Source organism: Opisthocomus hoazin, chromosome 10 (assembly GCF_030867145.1).
Source record: "Opisthocomus hoazin isolate bOpiHoa1 chromosome 10, bOpiHoa1.hap1, whole genome shotgun sequence".
Taxonomy (NCBI): Eukaryota; Metazoa; Chordata; class Aves; order Opisthocomiformes; family Opisthocomidae; genus Opisthocomus; species Opisthocomus hoazin.
The window spans coordinates 11,978,208-11,993,062 of record NC_134423.1 but is presented as its reverse complement, the minus strand read 5'-3'; the positions used below and the strand labels follow the sequence as shown (position 1 = coordinate 11,993,062).

The following is a 14,855-nucleotide window of genomic DNA, read 5'->3' as shown; positions in this document are numbered from 1 at the left end:
TCTCCCCCCCGGGGGCCGATTGGCTCTGCCGTGTGCCCGTCGTCACGGCCGGGCCGCCCACCGGCGGGGCTGAGGGCGGCCTGAGGGAGAGGGCTCGCCGCTGAGGGTCCTGAGGCGAGACCCGAGCCCTGCCCAGGCCCCTCTGCCCTTCCGAAAACACGAGGTGGAGATGGGGCAGCGGCTGCCGGGTTTAGTTTATTATTATTATTATTATCATTATTATTATTTGCTGCGGGGGGAGTCGCTGGGTTCCCCTCAGCTGCAGGCACTGGCCCCCCCGCCTGCCCCAGAGCAAGGCTGGAGGAGCCAGGCCTGCCCTTAGATCACCTATCACTGGGCCTGCTGCTCCTCTGGAGCATGATAAAAATACACATAAACGGCGTATTTCGAGCACCTTCACCCAAACAAGGTCTAACCTCTCGTGTTTTTTTTTCTTTCTTTCTTTCCAGCCGCTCTTCCTTGGCTCGGCCCTAACCCCCCCCAGCCAGGGCAGGGAGCAGGCAACACGCAGACACAGCGGCGGAGGAGGATATCTCGCCTCTCTGGCTGGGAGCTGCAGATCAGTTTATCTGCCGAAAGGTCTCTGGCCAGGGGTGTTTGGACCTGCGCGAGCTGCTGGGCCGCTGGGGATCGAGCCCGAGCCTGGGAAGCTGGTGGCGAGGAAGGAGGAGGGCTGAGAAATGAAGTGCTGCGGAACCAGGCTGATTCCAAATTCCCAGGGCTCAACACATGCTGGGCAAATTACTAGCACTAAAGTAATGGTAATTAGTGAGCTGGTGTGCACACAGCCAAGAAGCCCAGAAAGCCAAACAAGACAGGTGGGCACAGGGATAGCATCGCCACTTCGGGGTTTCCTTGCAGTGGCTTTAAATCCCCTTTCCAGCCTTGACTTTGGATTTCCTCCTTGGGCTTGTTTTGGTTTAGGATGTCCCTGCCCTGACTTGTGCCCGCAGTGACCAATCCGCATCCCTGGGGCACTCCGGGGAAGGAGCGATGCTGCAGACAAACTCACTACCTGCACTCAGCGGCCCATTTCTCCCACCGTTCTCCGAACAACACAAAGTTTTACTTTCCAGTGACGCCTGGCGCTCCACATGAAGAAGCTGTTTCCACAGAAATCCATATTTCTGCTGCCGAGCAGGACCTGCTCACATCTGAAGGAGAGGGTGGAACAAAACCTGGCGTTGTGCAAGAGGACCGAAAACGTTGGCTTTGACAAGAACCACAGAGATAGTCAGGGCAGGGGGGGCTGGAGCGTTTGGGTTGTTTTCCCTGTGGAAAACACAACCCTTTCCTCTAGCTCAGGTACAGATGGGATCTTCGTCCCTCCTCAAGGCTTACAGCAGTGCCATGTGCAAGCAGTTCCCATTCAGAGCCGGCGTCGGTCATCTCCTTCCTTCTTGTCTTCACCTAAGCACAGTTTCCTCGAGGCTGATTCTCTGCCTGTGCTGCCCCAGGGTGAGCCTGAGGGGTGGAGGCAGCCGAAGAAGCCCTCTGGCTCGTCTTCTGCTGTCATTTGTCTGTCTGGACTGGGTTGAAAATCCCCAAACCTCAAGTTTAAAGTCCAAAACCGCTGACGGCTGATCTTACCACAAGAAGAGTAGAAAAAGGAAGCATTTTAAAAGTTAAAAAAGAAAAATTAAGCTTGGAAACAAGCTGCAAACACCTGCTTTCTGCATGTGTGCCAGGCAAGAAAGCCCACTGGGGCGGAGAGCATGCTTGGCAGCAAGGAGGGAGCGCGCAGGGATCCTTCCTTCTGAGGACAAGGGGCTCCCTCGGATGCTGGAGCCACCCTGCGATGGGCGCCGGGAGGGACACCTGCCCGAGCCAGAGGATGGGTGCCCTTAAGTTGGACGCCGTGCTGCCTCCCGTTCTGCAGCCATCCAGCCCAGGCATTTGGCCCCGGTTTGGCACAGCCAAGCCTGTCGACGCCTTGAGCGCAGCGGGGAGAGCTTCCCCCTCTGCCAGTCCCAGAAAGATGCCAGCATCCTTGGCTTCGTCGGACTCCAGCTGCGCAAACACAGGCGCTGCTCTTCCCACCCGCCGGCATTCCCTCGCCGGGAATGGCTGCTCTGCTCCGGGCCATGTGCTCTCCCGCTTGGCTCTAGGGCTCAGTTTGCACCAGTCGCCTCTTCCTTGCCTTCCCTCACCCCAAGCCTCGGGCTGCGCTGCCGGTCGGGGATTGCCACCGCTTGCACCCGCAGGCGCTGGGGCTGGCCGGCTGGGAAATAACACCCGAAGAGCCCAGCAACTCCAGTCCTTCAATCTCCACTCCCATCCCTCAAGCATTACATGGAGCAGCAAGGGGGTCAAGCGTGTCTCGTTCAAATTAGCAGCTGCCCGTCCTTTCTCTGTTGACAGTATTTGGACCCCCCCAGCCGCCCCGAAAGGGCCGAGCCCCCTGAAGTGCGGGCAGCAGCAGGCAGATCCCAGCCTGTGGCCGGCCCCGCTTGCTCAGCCTCCCCATCCAGGGCACAGTGCTGCCTCTCCGGCCGGGACCCAGAGACTCCATGCAGGCAGAGGTTTGGCTTCCCGGTCAACGCACCCTGGGGACTTTCTAAATAATGACTAATAAATACAGATATTTGGAAGGTGACAACTGGAGAAAGTGACTATGCAAAGAAGAGGAGCCTCCGGAGAGCCCGTTGCTCGGGGCAGGACAGCAGACCGATGCTCTGGGGCTCGGCGAGGCCCTGGGAAAAGACGTGGGAGCTCGGCGAGGCATGGCTTGGTCCCCCAGGCTAACGGGGCTGTGTGTGGCACAGCCCCCTCTCGCTGCCTTCCCGCCCCCCGCCGTTATCCTGCCCGCAGCCCGGTTATCTCACCCGGCAGCAGGCCAGACGGCTCTTGCGGCTGCTGCGCTTGGCACGGCCCTGAACACAGCCCTCTGCCCCCAGAGTGCTGGGGGGGGCCGCAGCAGGCCCGTGGGTCCCCAGGGATGGGTCCCCAGGGATGGCAGCACCTCGCTTTTGGGGACCGCGGGGCGTGCAAAGCCCTGATAACCCCCCCTTTCCTCTCCTGCTTCTGACCAACTCCACCACGAGAGCCGAGAGGACTGGTCACTGGTGGTATATTTATATGTCGATACAAATAAAACCAAAACAAAACCCAAAAAGTAACAACAACAAAAACGTTTCTCTAAGGAGAGCAAACCAGGAACATTTACAAATATTTCCGGCTCTGGCTTGGATCAAGTTAATGTTAAATAAAAAAAACAAAAACCCCAAACAAAAAACAAAATAACACCCCCCCCCCCCCCCCCCGAGATTTAAAAAAAAATAAGAATATACACATTCAAAGAGCTTATTACAGTATACAGTTACCAAGGCCCGGGCGCACGGAGGGGCCGGGGGTTTTGGCTTTTCCCGCTCAGCGCCTTCCAGCCCACAACTCGCCACAGGGCTGGGCCTGGTGGTTCCCACCGCCGGCTCCGGAAAGTGACCTGGAGAGCCAGTCGGTCCCCATCCGTCCCCAGCCCCTCGTACCTAGTGCGCCCCGAGCAGCAGGGGACTCCAGCGAGCTCCTTGCCCCACCCCGGGCCAAAATCCTCCAGATCCTCCTCCCGGGAGCAGAGGTGCCATCTCGCAGCGGGAAACAAGGATGGGGAAGACGAGGCGAGGAAAGGGGGGGATGTGGCGCTGAGCATCCCCCTGCCTCCCGCGGGATGAGCACGCGAGTGGGTACCGGGTCCCAGCGCTGCCCACGAGCAAGGGCAGGAAAAGGGGAAAATAAGGGGGGGGGGGGGACGGGACGACAAGACAGAGCCAGGACCAAACTCACTGCTCCGGGGATCACAGGACGGCGGGGACCTGCCAGAGCTGCTACCACAGGCGCTTGTATATATGTGTCTATAGCACAGGCAGGGCCGGGCACAGCGAGGATACGTTATATACACATGTACGTACGGACACACAGACTTCGGGGCAGGCAAGGCTGAAGCAGGCGCCTCTTCCCAAGCCCCAGGCCAGGGCAGGACTGGAGATGCATCTCCCAGGGCTTCGCAAAGCCCCCCTTCTAGACACAATTTAGATGGTCCCAATGAAAAAATAAAATTAAAAAAAAAAAAAAAAGAAAAACCACCTCCCCAACCAACCAAACCCCCCAACAGAAAAACCGGGGAGGAGCGAGAGCCGAGCGGCAGCCGCGGTTTGGTTTAAGGCACAGTTCGGCAGCAGTGCTAACGGCCAAGGAGCAAACTCCGGCACCCCGGGACGACGGGAAGGGGGTTCCGCGGGGAGGCGGCGCCTCTCAGTGTCCCGGCGAGCTCCGCTCCGGGCCGGCCTGGCTGTGGTTGGCGAGCAGCAGGCCCTCGCGCTGGGCGTGCTCGAGGACGGCGGTGTAGCAGAAGTAATACTGCTCGGGGGTCTGGATGCTGAAGGCGCGCTGGCTCCGCATGCGCAGCACCGTCTGGGAGATGTTCAGCGTGCCCACGTCCTGCAGCTGGGACAGGCAGATGTCCAGTGCGCAGAAGGTACCTGGGGACAACGGCGGGGATGGCGTCGGGCACCCAAGAGCCACCACGGTCCCCGGAGAGAACTGGAACAGGGTGGTCCTCAGCCCCCCCTCCACCAACCCCCTGCACGAGACTGCCGGCATCAGGAGAAGCGGAGATGTCACAGGTCACTGCGAGACACCGCACCCCAGCTTGCGAACGCGCCCCAGGTCCATGGCTTCCCCCCCCCAGGCCTCCACCCCAGCAGCAGGGTGACCCCGTTACCCGTCCTGCCGATTCCGGCGCTGCAGTGCACCACAATCGGGGGTCCCCCTGGATGACCCTTGAAGCGCGGTCCCAGGGCGCTGACAGCCACGCGCTGCTGCTGCTTCACGGCCCCCAGGAAGTCAATGAGGGTGGCCGCCGAGGAGGGCACGCCATAGTCCGGCCAGCTCAGGTACTGGAAATGGGACACCAGCCGCCGCTCCCCCATCTGGGGGAACGCAGAGGGGTTAGACCCTCTCCCCTCCTCCGCCCCGGGCCATGCAGGACCCCCGGTGCCCCCCTGCCAGGCAGCTGCAGCCACGCACCTCCGAGCTGTGGATCTCCAGGATGGTTTTCTTGTAATGGTTGAGGTTCTCCACGCCCAGGTTGGTGATGGTCAGGGCCCCGAAGCACACCTGGAAGTCCTTCTCCAGGGGCCAGTACTGGCCGCACTTTCTCCTGCCCCCCTCCTCCAGCCTGGGAGCAGAAGGACAAGCCTCTGACGTCCCCCTCGCCCTGCCAGGGATGCGTCCTGTGCCACCCAGCCTCGGTCCCCTGGGGATCTCACAGGGACCGGATGGTCGGTCCCTGACACGGTGTCCCCAGGAGGCGGGGTCACTGCAGGGAGCACATCGCCGCCCGCCCAACAGCAAACGCGCTCACTTCGCGAAGAAAACCAGGGCTGCGCCGCCTCCGTGGACACTCACCGGGTCGTCATCACGATCACCAGGACGTTCTGCTCCCACACCATGCGCCAGAAGTCACCGTAGGTGTTTTCCAGAGGCCCTGCGGGGACAGCCCGCGCGTCGGCCCAAAACCTGGCGGGTTTGGGCCAACCCTTTCGCCCAGCAGCGTGGATCCACCAGCCCTGCCCGGAGCCGCCAGCGGTTTGGCCCTCGGGGCCGTACCCTGAGTCCCGATGTAAGCGTTCCTCTGCTTGTAGCCATCCATGAAGCTCGCGTTGATGTAGTCGGTCAGCTGCGAGGACAAGAGCGGGCGCAGAGTGAGCCCTCCGGAGCCCCGCGGAGGGGCTCCGGGCGGGACCCCCCCCCAGGCTGGCTCACCTCCGGGCGGCTGTATGGCTTGGCCAGCTTGACGCGGGTCTGGTCCAAGCAGGGCACGTCCCCGTACCGGTTCTTCTCCTGGTTGTAGGGTGCCCTGGGAGGCAGGGGAGCGGGGAGCGTGGTTTTCCAGGCGGGAAGGGGAAGGCAGCATCCCTCTCTCCGCGCAAGCCTCCGGTGCCCGTAGCCTGGGCTCTGCTGCCATCACCTGGCCAAAGCCTCGGGAAGCCGAGCCTCGGCCGGGTCCCCGTCCCCGGGGTCCCCTGCGCTGCTCCCTCCTACCCCGGGGGGCTGCGGGAGCCCCCAGAGGGGCTCGCAGCATCGCTAGGCTGGGGGTCTCCAGCGCTAAGCTGGGCGTCTCCAGCACTAGGCCAAAGCACCGCACCCCAGAGAAGCGACTGGGCCACCACTAGAGCAGCAGCAGCATGGGGACAGGGGAGATGCAGCTTTTTTGGAGTGAGGGGGGCGGGCTCCCCACGCTGGCCTGCACCCAGCTTCCTCCCCCTGACTCACAAAGAGCAGACGAAGGTGCCAGCCGGGCTCCTGCGCCGAATATCTTCGTACTCTTCGTAGATGCCCCGCTTCTGCTTGCGACTGACATGCTCCAGCAGCTCCTGGAGGGTGACGGACTTGGGCCCGGGGACGTGGACGGAGCCGTTATCTTTGGGGGCCACCAGTGGCACCAGGATGAGCTCATCCAGGGGGTCGGGCTGTCCGTTCTGCTGGGGCAGGAACCGGCAGTTCCAGCTCAGAGGGTCCAGCTTGAGGGACCCCCCGAGGTACTCGGGGAGGCACTCCCGGGGCAGGTGCTCCTTCAGCTCCGACATCTTCACCATCTGCACCTGTGGGAGGAAAAGGAGGGCCGGGAGTGACTCCCAGAAGGATGGAGAGGGTCGGCTGGGGACAGTGACAGGGGCGCCAATGCTCTGCCGCAGTTCCGACGGAGCTCGGAGCTCTCCCACGACAGCGTTGGGGTCTTCCCAGGGGAACGCCAGCGGTGGGGCAGGCGCTGTCCCCCACCTCCATGTACCCTACACCGACACCCGGCTCCGACTTTGCAAGCAGCTCCGAGCTCCTCCCAAAAGCAGAGGGGCAAAGTCCAGCCCAGGGAGACGGCGGGCTGGAAACGGGCTCTGTCAGTGGCACCGCTGACGCCGAGGGGATTTCTTTAGGTACTTTTGGCTTTGCTGGACGGGGCCCAAGCACAGGTATTCAAGTTTCCCTTTTCTCCGGCGCACTCAGCAGAGTTTCTTTTCCTTTTAATCATTTACCATCGCCCTAACTTGCTGCCGCTGGCAGCCTCACCGCGGAAGGAGAAATCGAAGGCGATTTCAAAAGGGGTTCAAGATACTTGCTAAAAATACTGAAAAGGGCCGAGAAAGCCTCCGTTCCCTGTGGATTTGGGCTCAGCAGCTTCCAGCGGATGCAGCCGAGGGGCGCGGGCTGCTCACACCATTCTGTCCCAATGGGAGAACAGCTCAGCCCTCCCCGCCAAGGATCCCGTGCGGGAGGTCCCGTGCTCACCCGCTCCCGCAGCTTCTCCTTCAGCAGCAGGCTGATGATGGAGTAGGGCACGCGGAACCACATGGGCGCTCCCACGATGAAAACCTTCTTGAGCCGAGCCGGGAAGGCACCCTGCGGGCAGGAGGGGCTCAGACCCACGCCGCCGGTGAGGAACCGGCCCCTCTCCGCGCTCTGCCTGGGGCGGGGGGATGCGTCCCAGCAGAAGTGATGACCAGCAGACGGTCCCTGAGGTGGCAACGCCGCATACGAAGCATGCCGAGCCCACGGCTGCACTTATTTTCATGCTCCGATACGGAAACAAATTATTTCCTTGGAATTAGACAGGCAGAGGGTTTGGCTCCGCGGGGGAGAGGTAAAGCCCGGGAGTTGGAATTTGCACGGAGAACACACCCCGGCCAATATTTACTGTCATTTCTTTTTTCCGGAGAAGGGAGGAGGCACAAAATGCCAGCACGATTGAAAAATAATCTGCATCTGTTTTCCCAAAAGCGCTGCCAGCAGCTGCGAGAGGAATCCGGCACGGGGACAGCTGATCATCCCCTCCCACCCGCAGGACACGGCAGCCCCGGCCGAGTCCGGCCGCGCAGGCTCCCAACACCGTCCTGAGGTCCTGCGGGGCCACAGCCAGTGCTCTGCGGCTGAGACGCGGTCAGCACGGTCTGGCACGAGAATTTACACCAAAACCACAGGACTTCAGGTACCAGCTGAGCGAGTGGCCCGCCTGACGTCCCCAGACACCCGGCCGTTACCTTCAGCAGGTTGAGGATCTTCTTGCTGAGGTCCAGCTCGAAGTTGGTGTACTGCGAGCCCGCCATGTCGTAGATGAACACCAGCCCGTTCCTCTGGGTTTCGAAGCTGAGAGAGACGAAAGAGCGATGTCAACCCCGCGACATCCAACTGCTCAGCTCCCGCACGAGCAGACCTGCCCCACGCTAACTTCATCCTCCACTTGCCGACCCCACAAAATCCCCTTCTGTGCTTCCAGAAGGACTCAGGGACCCAAAGCTTGCAGCTGCATTTCCCAGCTGCTCCACCACCTCTTCCCACAACCCTTATTTAAGCCCAGCTCTGCACCGCCCACAATGGGCAAGCTGAAAACCAGAAAGAGCCCAGCAGGAGGAATGGGACATCCCCGGCTTTATATTTCTGGCAGGGCTCACGTTATGTCTCGCCAGCGGCAGGGCTGCCCCCACCCTGGCTAAAGCCTGCAGGAATCAGGGGCTTTGCTAAGCCGGAACGTGGACATGGGCAGGGAAAGGCTGCGAAGAGCCTGATTCAGGGCTCGGGGGTTTTGTTTCCCATGGGGGTGACTGGCTTGAGTCCCAACCAGGGGAAGACGGGGAATCTCAGGCCATGGGGAGCTGCGACCCCTTCTGTCCCCTAACTACAGATGGGACAACACGGAGGCATGTGGACTCGGCCACAATTTCACCTTCAGAAACCCACATTCCCAGGAGAGACAGCACATCTTTCCCCTGCGAAGCCTTTTGAAGGGATTTCACCGAACTCTCAGCACGCAGCAGCATCTCCCCTTGCCCCGGTGATGAGGGAAGGGGCTCCCTGGGAACCCGCGGCCGTACGACGTGGTACCTCGGGTACCAGGCTCACCTCTCCACTGCTCGGTCCAGCAGGTAGAAGAGCGCCTGGAGCACCACGTGCTGCATGCTCTTGCTGGGGTGATGCAGCTTGGCCGTGAAGAGGGCGATGGAGGCTCCCGAGGGGTCTCGCACGCTCTGGTGAGGAAAACCAGGTCAGGCTTCCCCGGCAGCCGAGGACGCCCGCGCAGAGCAACCTAGGGAAGGGACACCCCCGCCTACCAGGATGGTGAACTTGCCGCTGAGCAGCTCCGAGCGCAGTGGCTCCTCATGTGGCTTCAGCTTCACGATGCCCTCCTTCAGCCGTGTCTCCTGCGGGCAGGGAGCCGGCGTGACAGCCAGCATGGGCACCCCAACCCCACCACTGGGTACCCAGCCCTGCTCGCTTACCCGGTAGGAGTGGAAGAGCTCGATGGCCCGCAGGACGTCAAACTTGCGGGCCATGAGGAACTTGACAGCCACGTTCCAGGAGAGCGGGGACACATTGTACTGGCCCGTCCACTTGTTGATCTCCTCCAGGAACTGCTTGGTCGCCTGCGGGAGAGAAGAGGGGCGTGCAAGGGAGATGGGAGGAGGAGCACCCGAGGAGCATCCTTGGTCGCTGCAGGAGCCACATGGTCCTTGGTGCGCGGGCAGGGGCTAAGCACGGCTTGGCAAACCCAGCAGCTCCTTGGGAGGAAGTGCTAGGAGTGCTGGCAGAGGAAAATCGGCTTTGGGGCTGGAGTAGGGCGAAAGGAGGATTCTACAGGCAGCAAACTCCCGCTCGGGCACAGCAGCCCAGGCGCAGAGGAACCCATCAGCCGGCAGCGGCCTCCTGGGGCTGCAGCTCCGGCGCAGAGCAGTGAACCCGGGTGAAGGGACGTGGACCAACTGGCCCAGTAAGGCCAGTTTCACACGGCTGCACAAGACCAGGCGAGGAGGGTTCGGTGCAGGAGGATCCCACCCTGCTCCCCACAGTCCCATAACACGCCGAGGCCACCCGGCATGAGCACGCTCCCCTCCCAAAGCACCGGCACCGCACACACCCGAAACCATGATAAACCGAGGAAAGACCCTCGTCCAATCCTAGCGCCGATGGAGCAGAGTTTCAAAATCCAACCTGCAACCTCCTGGCAGGCTTAAAGCCCTGAAGGCAAGAGAAAAAACACCTCCAAAATGTACTATTTTTACAAGCTCTGTGGGCTCAGTGATTCTGAGTGCCGCGCTAACGGAAGCAGCTTTGCTTTCTGTGTGTATTGACCCCCCGTTGACCAGGTGACCAGGAGAGGCGGGACAGCAGGGCCCAGCCTCCCACCGCGTACCGCTCAAAGGGTGCGGGCAGGAGGAAGCATCCTGCCCCGAAACGCCCCGCTCCCACCAGGGCACACCCCAAAACGGGGGGTTGTCATCCTCACAGGAGCAGAGGATGGCGATGACAGCACAAAGAGGAGGAGGAGGAGGGATGGTGAGCGCTGAAGGCCTGCTCCCCAGCAGGGAACGCGGGAAGGCGGCAGGGTTGGATGTCAACGGCGGAGCCATTCAGCCAGAAAAGCTCGTCGGCGTTAATGACTTCCGACGGGAGGAAGCGAAGGGCCGGGGTTTATCGGCTCAGAGGGGGCAGCGAGCCCCTCTCATGGGACACACCGCAAGAGCCTGGCTCGTCTGAGGGTCTCTCCGCAGCCCGCCTGCCATCACACAGGCATTTTTGGAAGGCGCACCAGCTCACCCGGCTGCTGGCAGCTGCTGAGGGCCAGCCCAGACCCCCAGCTGCCAGAAGCCCCCTCGCTCAGTATCCCAGCCCCGCAGAGCGGCTGGGCGAGCACCAGCTGGGAGGGAACTCGCGGAATTGGGCTGGATCTGCCGCCACAGTGCCGGGAGGAATGCGAAAGCAGATTTCGATTGCCCAGCTCCAAGCCCTCGCAAAAATCCCCCTTGAAGCATCACGAGCCCTCCCGGTGTGGCGGCGTGCCATGGTCAGCCGGCTACGGCTTGGCAGATGGATCGGTACCCCCGTCTCTGCCGATGCTGGGGGGAAGGGACTGGAGGGGAGCATTACACACACTCCCTGCCTCGCATTCCCGTTTCTCGGCCGGCGGGAGCTTTTCCTGGGAGCTGTACCCACGGGATGCCTTTATCCCCACAGCGTCATCTCCAACCGCCTCCGCTTCACCACAACAAAAGCAACTCTTCTCCGGCACAAATTTCTAACGATTTCCCCGCTGTAGAAGACGGGGAACCTCACCGGCCATACCCCACCTTCGCCAGGGAGTCCCCGGCCACCCAAGGAGATGCAAGCCCAAAGAACCAGCGAGATGCTCCTTCCACAGCACGTGCAGGATGGCACGGAGCCGGGGGCCAGCCACGGGCACGCTCCCACCGCCCTCGGATGGAGACTAGAGCTGCCGCTGTGACTCGAGATGGGAAAGATGCCCCGAGACGATGGGAAGGACGCGCCGAGGGGCACGGTGGCAGCGGGGGGAGGATGCGACCTGCAGCTTGGGTCTCCTTCCTCACCACCTGACCCACCACGCTTCACACGGTCCCATCTCCAGCACCCGTCACCAGGGATGCTGGGGGTTTGGCTTTTTTTTTTGCAAGGGGGAAGACCCACAAGAACCGGTGCCGGCTTTGCAGGGTGGCTTGGCCATGAGTTCCAGCTTTCCTGGGGAGCAAAACGAACCCTCAAACTCACCAGTGCTGATGTTCAACAGCGGGTGAGCCAGGAGTTACCAAGCCGAGCATCAAAACCAGCCGTAGCTCTGCCCCCCGCCCCCGCATGCTCCACCGTGTCACAGCATCGTTTCTGGACCAGTCCTATACGGATTTGTCCAGACGCCGAGCCGATCGCGGCAGGGATCGATCCCCGCCACAAGCAGCCCCGTTTCCACAAGCGACGGCAGCGCCGTGGGGTGAAACTGTCCGCGGCCGGGCGTCGGGAACAATGCTGGTCTTTGGAGTGCTGGCGTCATCCGCGTCCCTGCTTCGCTGCGCCGGGGCAGGGTGGTGACAAAGCCACTGCTGCGGGGATGTGGAGGGGGGGGTCTTCAAGCCTTCGTCCCCTGGGCTGCACAGGCAGCAAACCCAGCCACCTTCTTCAGTGCCAGGATGGGGGGAAATGAGTCCTGTGCAAATCGCAGCTGGGCTGAAACCCCCCCGAGGAAAATCGGTTTGGCTCCTCCGGGGGAGGCTGGGGAGGGACCTGCGGAGATCCTACGGAGCAGGAGAGGGGTGAATTCCCCCCATTCCCGGATCGCTGTCAGTAATGGGGAGAGTGGAGGAAATCCTGACGGTCCCGAGGAGGACGGAGGGGTGGCAGGAAGGGGATGTCGCAGCCCCAGCCAGTGCTTTACCCACAGAAAGAGAGAAACTTCCACTATTTTAGCTTCCAGGCCATGGAGGGCGGCCTGCCCCCGCCCCAGCCCGATGCTCCAAACCTGAAGCCATTATCGCAAAGCTCCCTTCGTCTCCTCCCTCTGGTATCCCCACACAAACCCAACATCTCGGGGACTCTGGGGGAGTCTCGCCGCAAACCAACCCCTCCCTGCCAGAGCAGGGTCTTCTAAAACCTCGCTCAGCGGAAGCTCTGCTCCCTGCGTGACGCAGGGGGAAGCACGAACTGCAGGCGCCCGCGGGGACGTGGGGCACGGACACCCCTCGCTCCTCGAGGTTTTATGACCCCGGCGATCGCGGCACCGAGCAGGGCGAGGCGGGGTGGAGGAGAAAGCCTTGGGAGTGCCACATTTCCCCAGCGCCGGCTGCGGGACGGGCTCCTCCAGCTCCCCGCGAGGCCGAGGGGTGTTCGGGACACTCCAAACCCTTAGGAGGGTAGAAATCAAGAAATCAAGGACACTTTAGGAAAACAGGCCAACCCGACCAGCCAAACGGGAGAGAGACGGCTCGCTCCCTCCGGCCTCGGCACTGCATGCGACGCCGTGCCCTTGGCCAGCCCGAGCATCGCCGCAGAGGCCGGTGGGAGCGCGGCTTTGGGGCGGCACATCCGACCCCGCTTCCCCGTCCCGGACGGGCACCCTCGGGGGTGTGGGGGACACACAGACAGGAGCCAGAGGAGGGTGGGCGACGGGGGCCCCACTCCCCCAGCCCCAGCGACATCCCCCGGCGCTGACGCAAGGCTGGCAGAGGAAGCTGGGACGTCACGGGAGGCCTGGGGCGTGGGAAGCGCGTGCACACGCACCCCCACGCCGGCTGCCCACGGCTGGGGGGGGGGGACCCCAGCACCGGGGGAGGGGGCAATCACAGAATCCCAGCATGGCAGGGGTTGGAAGGGCCCTCTGTGGGTCACCCAGCCCAACTCCCTGCCGAAGCTGGGTCACCCAGAGCAGGCTGCACAGGACCGTGTCCAGGCGGGTCTGGAATATCTCCAGAGAAGGAGACTCCACAGCCCCTATGGGCAGCCTGGGCCAGGCCTCCAGACACCAGCCCCACGGCGCAGGCCCTGCGAATGGGGGGGGGGGGGGGGAGAACAGCCCCGCTGGGAGATACCAGCGCTGCACAGGGCGGGGGAGCCCGGCGGGTCCTACCTGCTCCTCCTCGGCGCTCAGCTCCGCGGCCATGCTGCTCTCGCCGGGCCGCGCTAGGGGAAGGTCCCCCCGCCGGAGCCCATCCCCGGGGGCCGGCGGCTCCGCGGGCACCGGCCCCTCCCCGCCGGCCGCCGCGGGCTCCCCGCCGACAGGAAAGAAACGATTAAAAAAAAAATCATAAATATGAACAAAATATCAATCGCTCTATGCGTACCCCCCCTCCCCTTCCCCCGGGAAGTTCGGCTCGCCCGGGGAAGCGGCGCTGGGCCGCACTCCGCTCCCCGCCCCGCCCGGCTCGGCTCGGCCCCGGCGGGGCGGCGGCAGGAAGCGCCCGCAGCCCCCTCCCCTTCCCCCCGCCGGGCGGCGGCAGGAAGCCCTCCCGGGGGGGGGGCGAGGGCCGCGGGCGGGCTGGGGCCGAGCCCACCCTCCCGGTACCCCCGGCTGCGGCTGGCGTGGGGACCCGCAGCCCTGCCCCGCCCGGGGGGGAACCGCAGCCGGGGGGCGGCGCTGGAGACGGGGGCCCGGAGCCCCCCCACGCTCCTAAAGCCCCCCCCCAAGCTCCTGAAGCTCCCCCCAAGCTCCTGAAGCCCCTCCAAGCTCCTGAAGCCCCCCCCAAGCTCTGCCTTCCAGCCCGGGGCCCCTTCGCGGAGACCCCAAGGCCATGTGGTGTGCAAGCCCACCCGTAAGCAGAGCTCCCCAGCACCCAAAATCAGCCTCCCCCCCCCCTTTTTTTTTTCCAATCCTAGATGTGACACGAGACCCCCAAACCGTGTGAGTGGCAAGGCCAGGCCGGGGGCGGTGGGCTCCTTGCGGGAGCGTGGGATTCCCAGCCGCTCCTCCGCCATCGCTCCTTGGTGTTCCCTGGCTGGGGACCCCTGAGGCTCCTCCGGAGGGGCCACCGGCGAGGAGCGGGGACCCCCCATGCCACCGCGCAGCCACCCCACCTACGTGCCAGGCCCTGGGCCGTGGGGGACATTTTGTGCCTTGGCAATGTGCCCGCAGCCGGAGCCTTTGCACCTAACTCGGAGAAAATGGAAGAAAATGCCACGGGAAGCTGGACGCGGGCTCCGGGGCTGGCTGGCTGGCCGTCCATCCTCCGCAGCCCTGGGCCGCGGCTCCGGGTTGAGCTGCCGCCTCAGCTCTCCTGCCCCAGACTAAATTTAAGCTCCCCCGGGGGTGTGTGTGACCTCTCCTCGGTCGGTGCCGAAGCTGCCGCCGTTTCCAGTTGGGAACAGGGCAGGGAACAGCTGGGAGCGGGATCGCTCCCAGCAAATAAAATGCTCACGGCAACGAACTGCGCTGGCCCCGGCGACTTCCGTCCGACACCCTCTCTCCAAACACAGCCTCGGGTTTCCAACAGGAATTGTAATGCAAATATTTATTCCTCCAGCCCACCTCACGCTTTTAAAAGGGAAACTCTGCGGCATCAACCGGAGCCGGTGGAAAGCTGTGCTCGCTTCCC

The 14,855-nt window shown here is 63.0% G+C and overlaps 1 protein-coding gene across 2 annotated transcripts; it reads right to left on the bottom strand.

The window, feature by feature from the left end:
• Positions 1–3,053: 3,053 nt before the first annotated feature.
• Positions 3,054–13,748, bottom strand: PTPN9 (protein tyrosine phosphatase non-receptor type 9). 2 transcript variants are annotated; one of them, XM_075432201.1, is made up of 13 exons: positions 13,394–13,748; positions 9,267–9,410; positions 9,099–9,188; positions 8,890–9,014; positions 8,031–8,136; positions 7,282–7,392; positions 6,271–6,599; positions 5,761–5,854; positions 5,605–5,674; positions 5,404–5,482; positions 5,023–5,212; positions 4,718–4,925; positions 3,054–4,475 (listed from the first exon to the last, which is right to left on the bottom strand). In XM_075432201.1, exons 1-13 carry the CDS (start codon positions 13,424–13,426, stop codon positions 4,249–4,251), a joined length of 1,806 nt encoding a protein of 601 aa, XP_075288316.1. In that variant the 5' UTR covers positions 13,427–13,748; the 3' UTR covers positions 3,054–4,248. The 2 variants fall into 2 exon arrangements, with proteins under 2 accessions (XP_075288316.1, XP_075288317.1); XM_075432202.1 differs by having other exon boundaries at positions 5,023–5,173; positions 13,394–13,736.
• Positions 13,749–14,855: the final 1,107 nt, after the last annotated feature.

What these genes read in the sequence shown, in the direction of transcription:
- PTPN9 (XM_075432201.1), bottom strand. Translation starts at nt 13,426, where the DNA reads ATGGCCGCGGAGCTGAGCGCCGAGGAGGAGCAG. An exon ending in GGCACCTTCGTCTGCTCTTT is followed by an intron (nt 5,855 to 6,270) that starts GTGAGTCAGGGG and finishes CCTGCCTCCCAG; the next exon opens with GGCACCCTACAACCAGGAGA. An exon ending in AGCCATACAGCCGCCCGGAG is followed by an intron (nt 5,675 to 5,760) that starts GTGAGCCAGCCT and finishes TTGTCCTCGCAG; the next exon opens with CTGACCGACTACATCAACGC.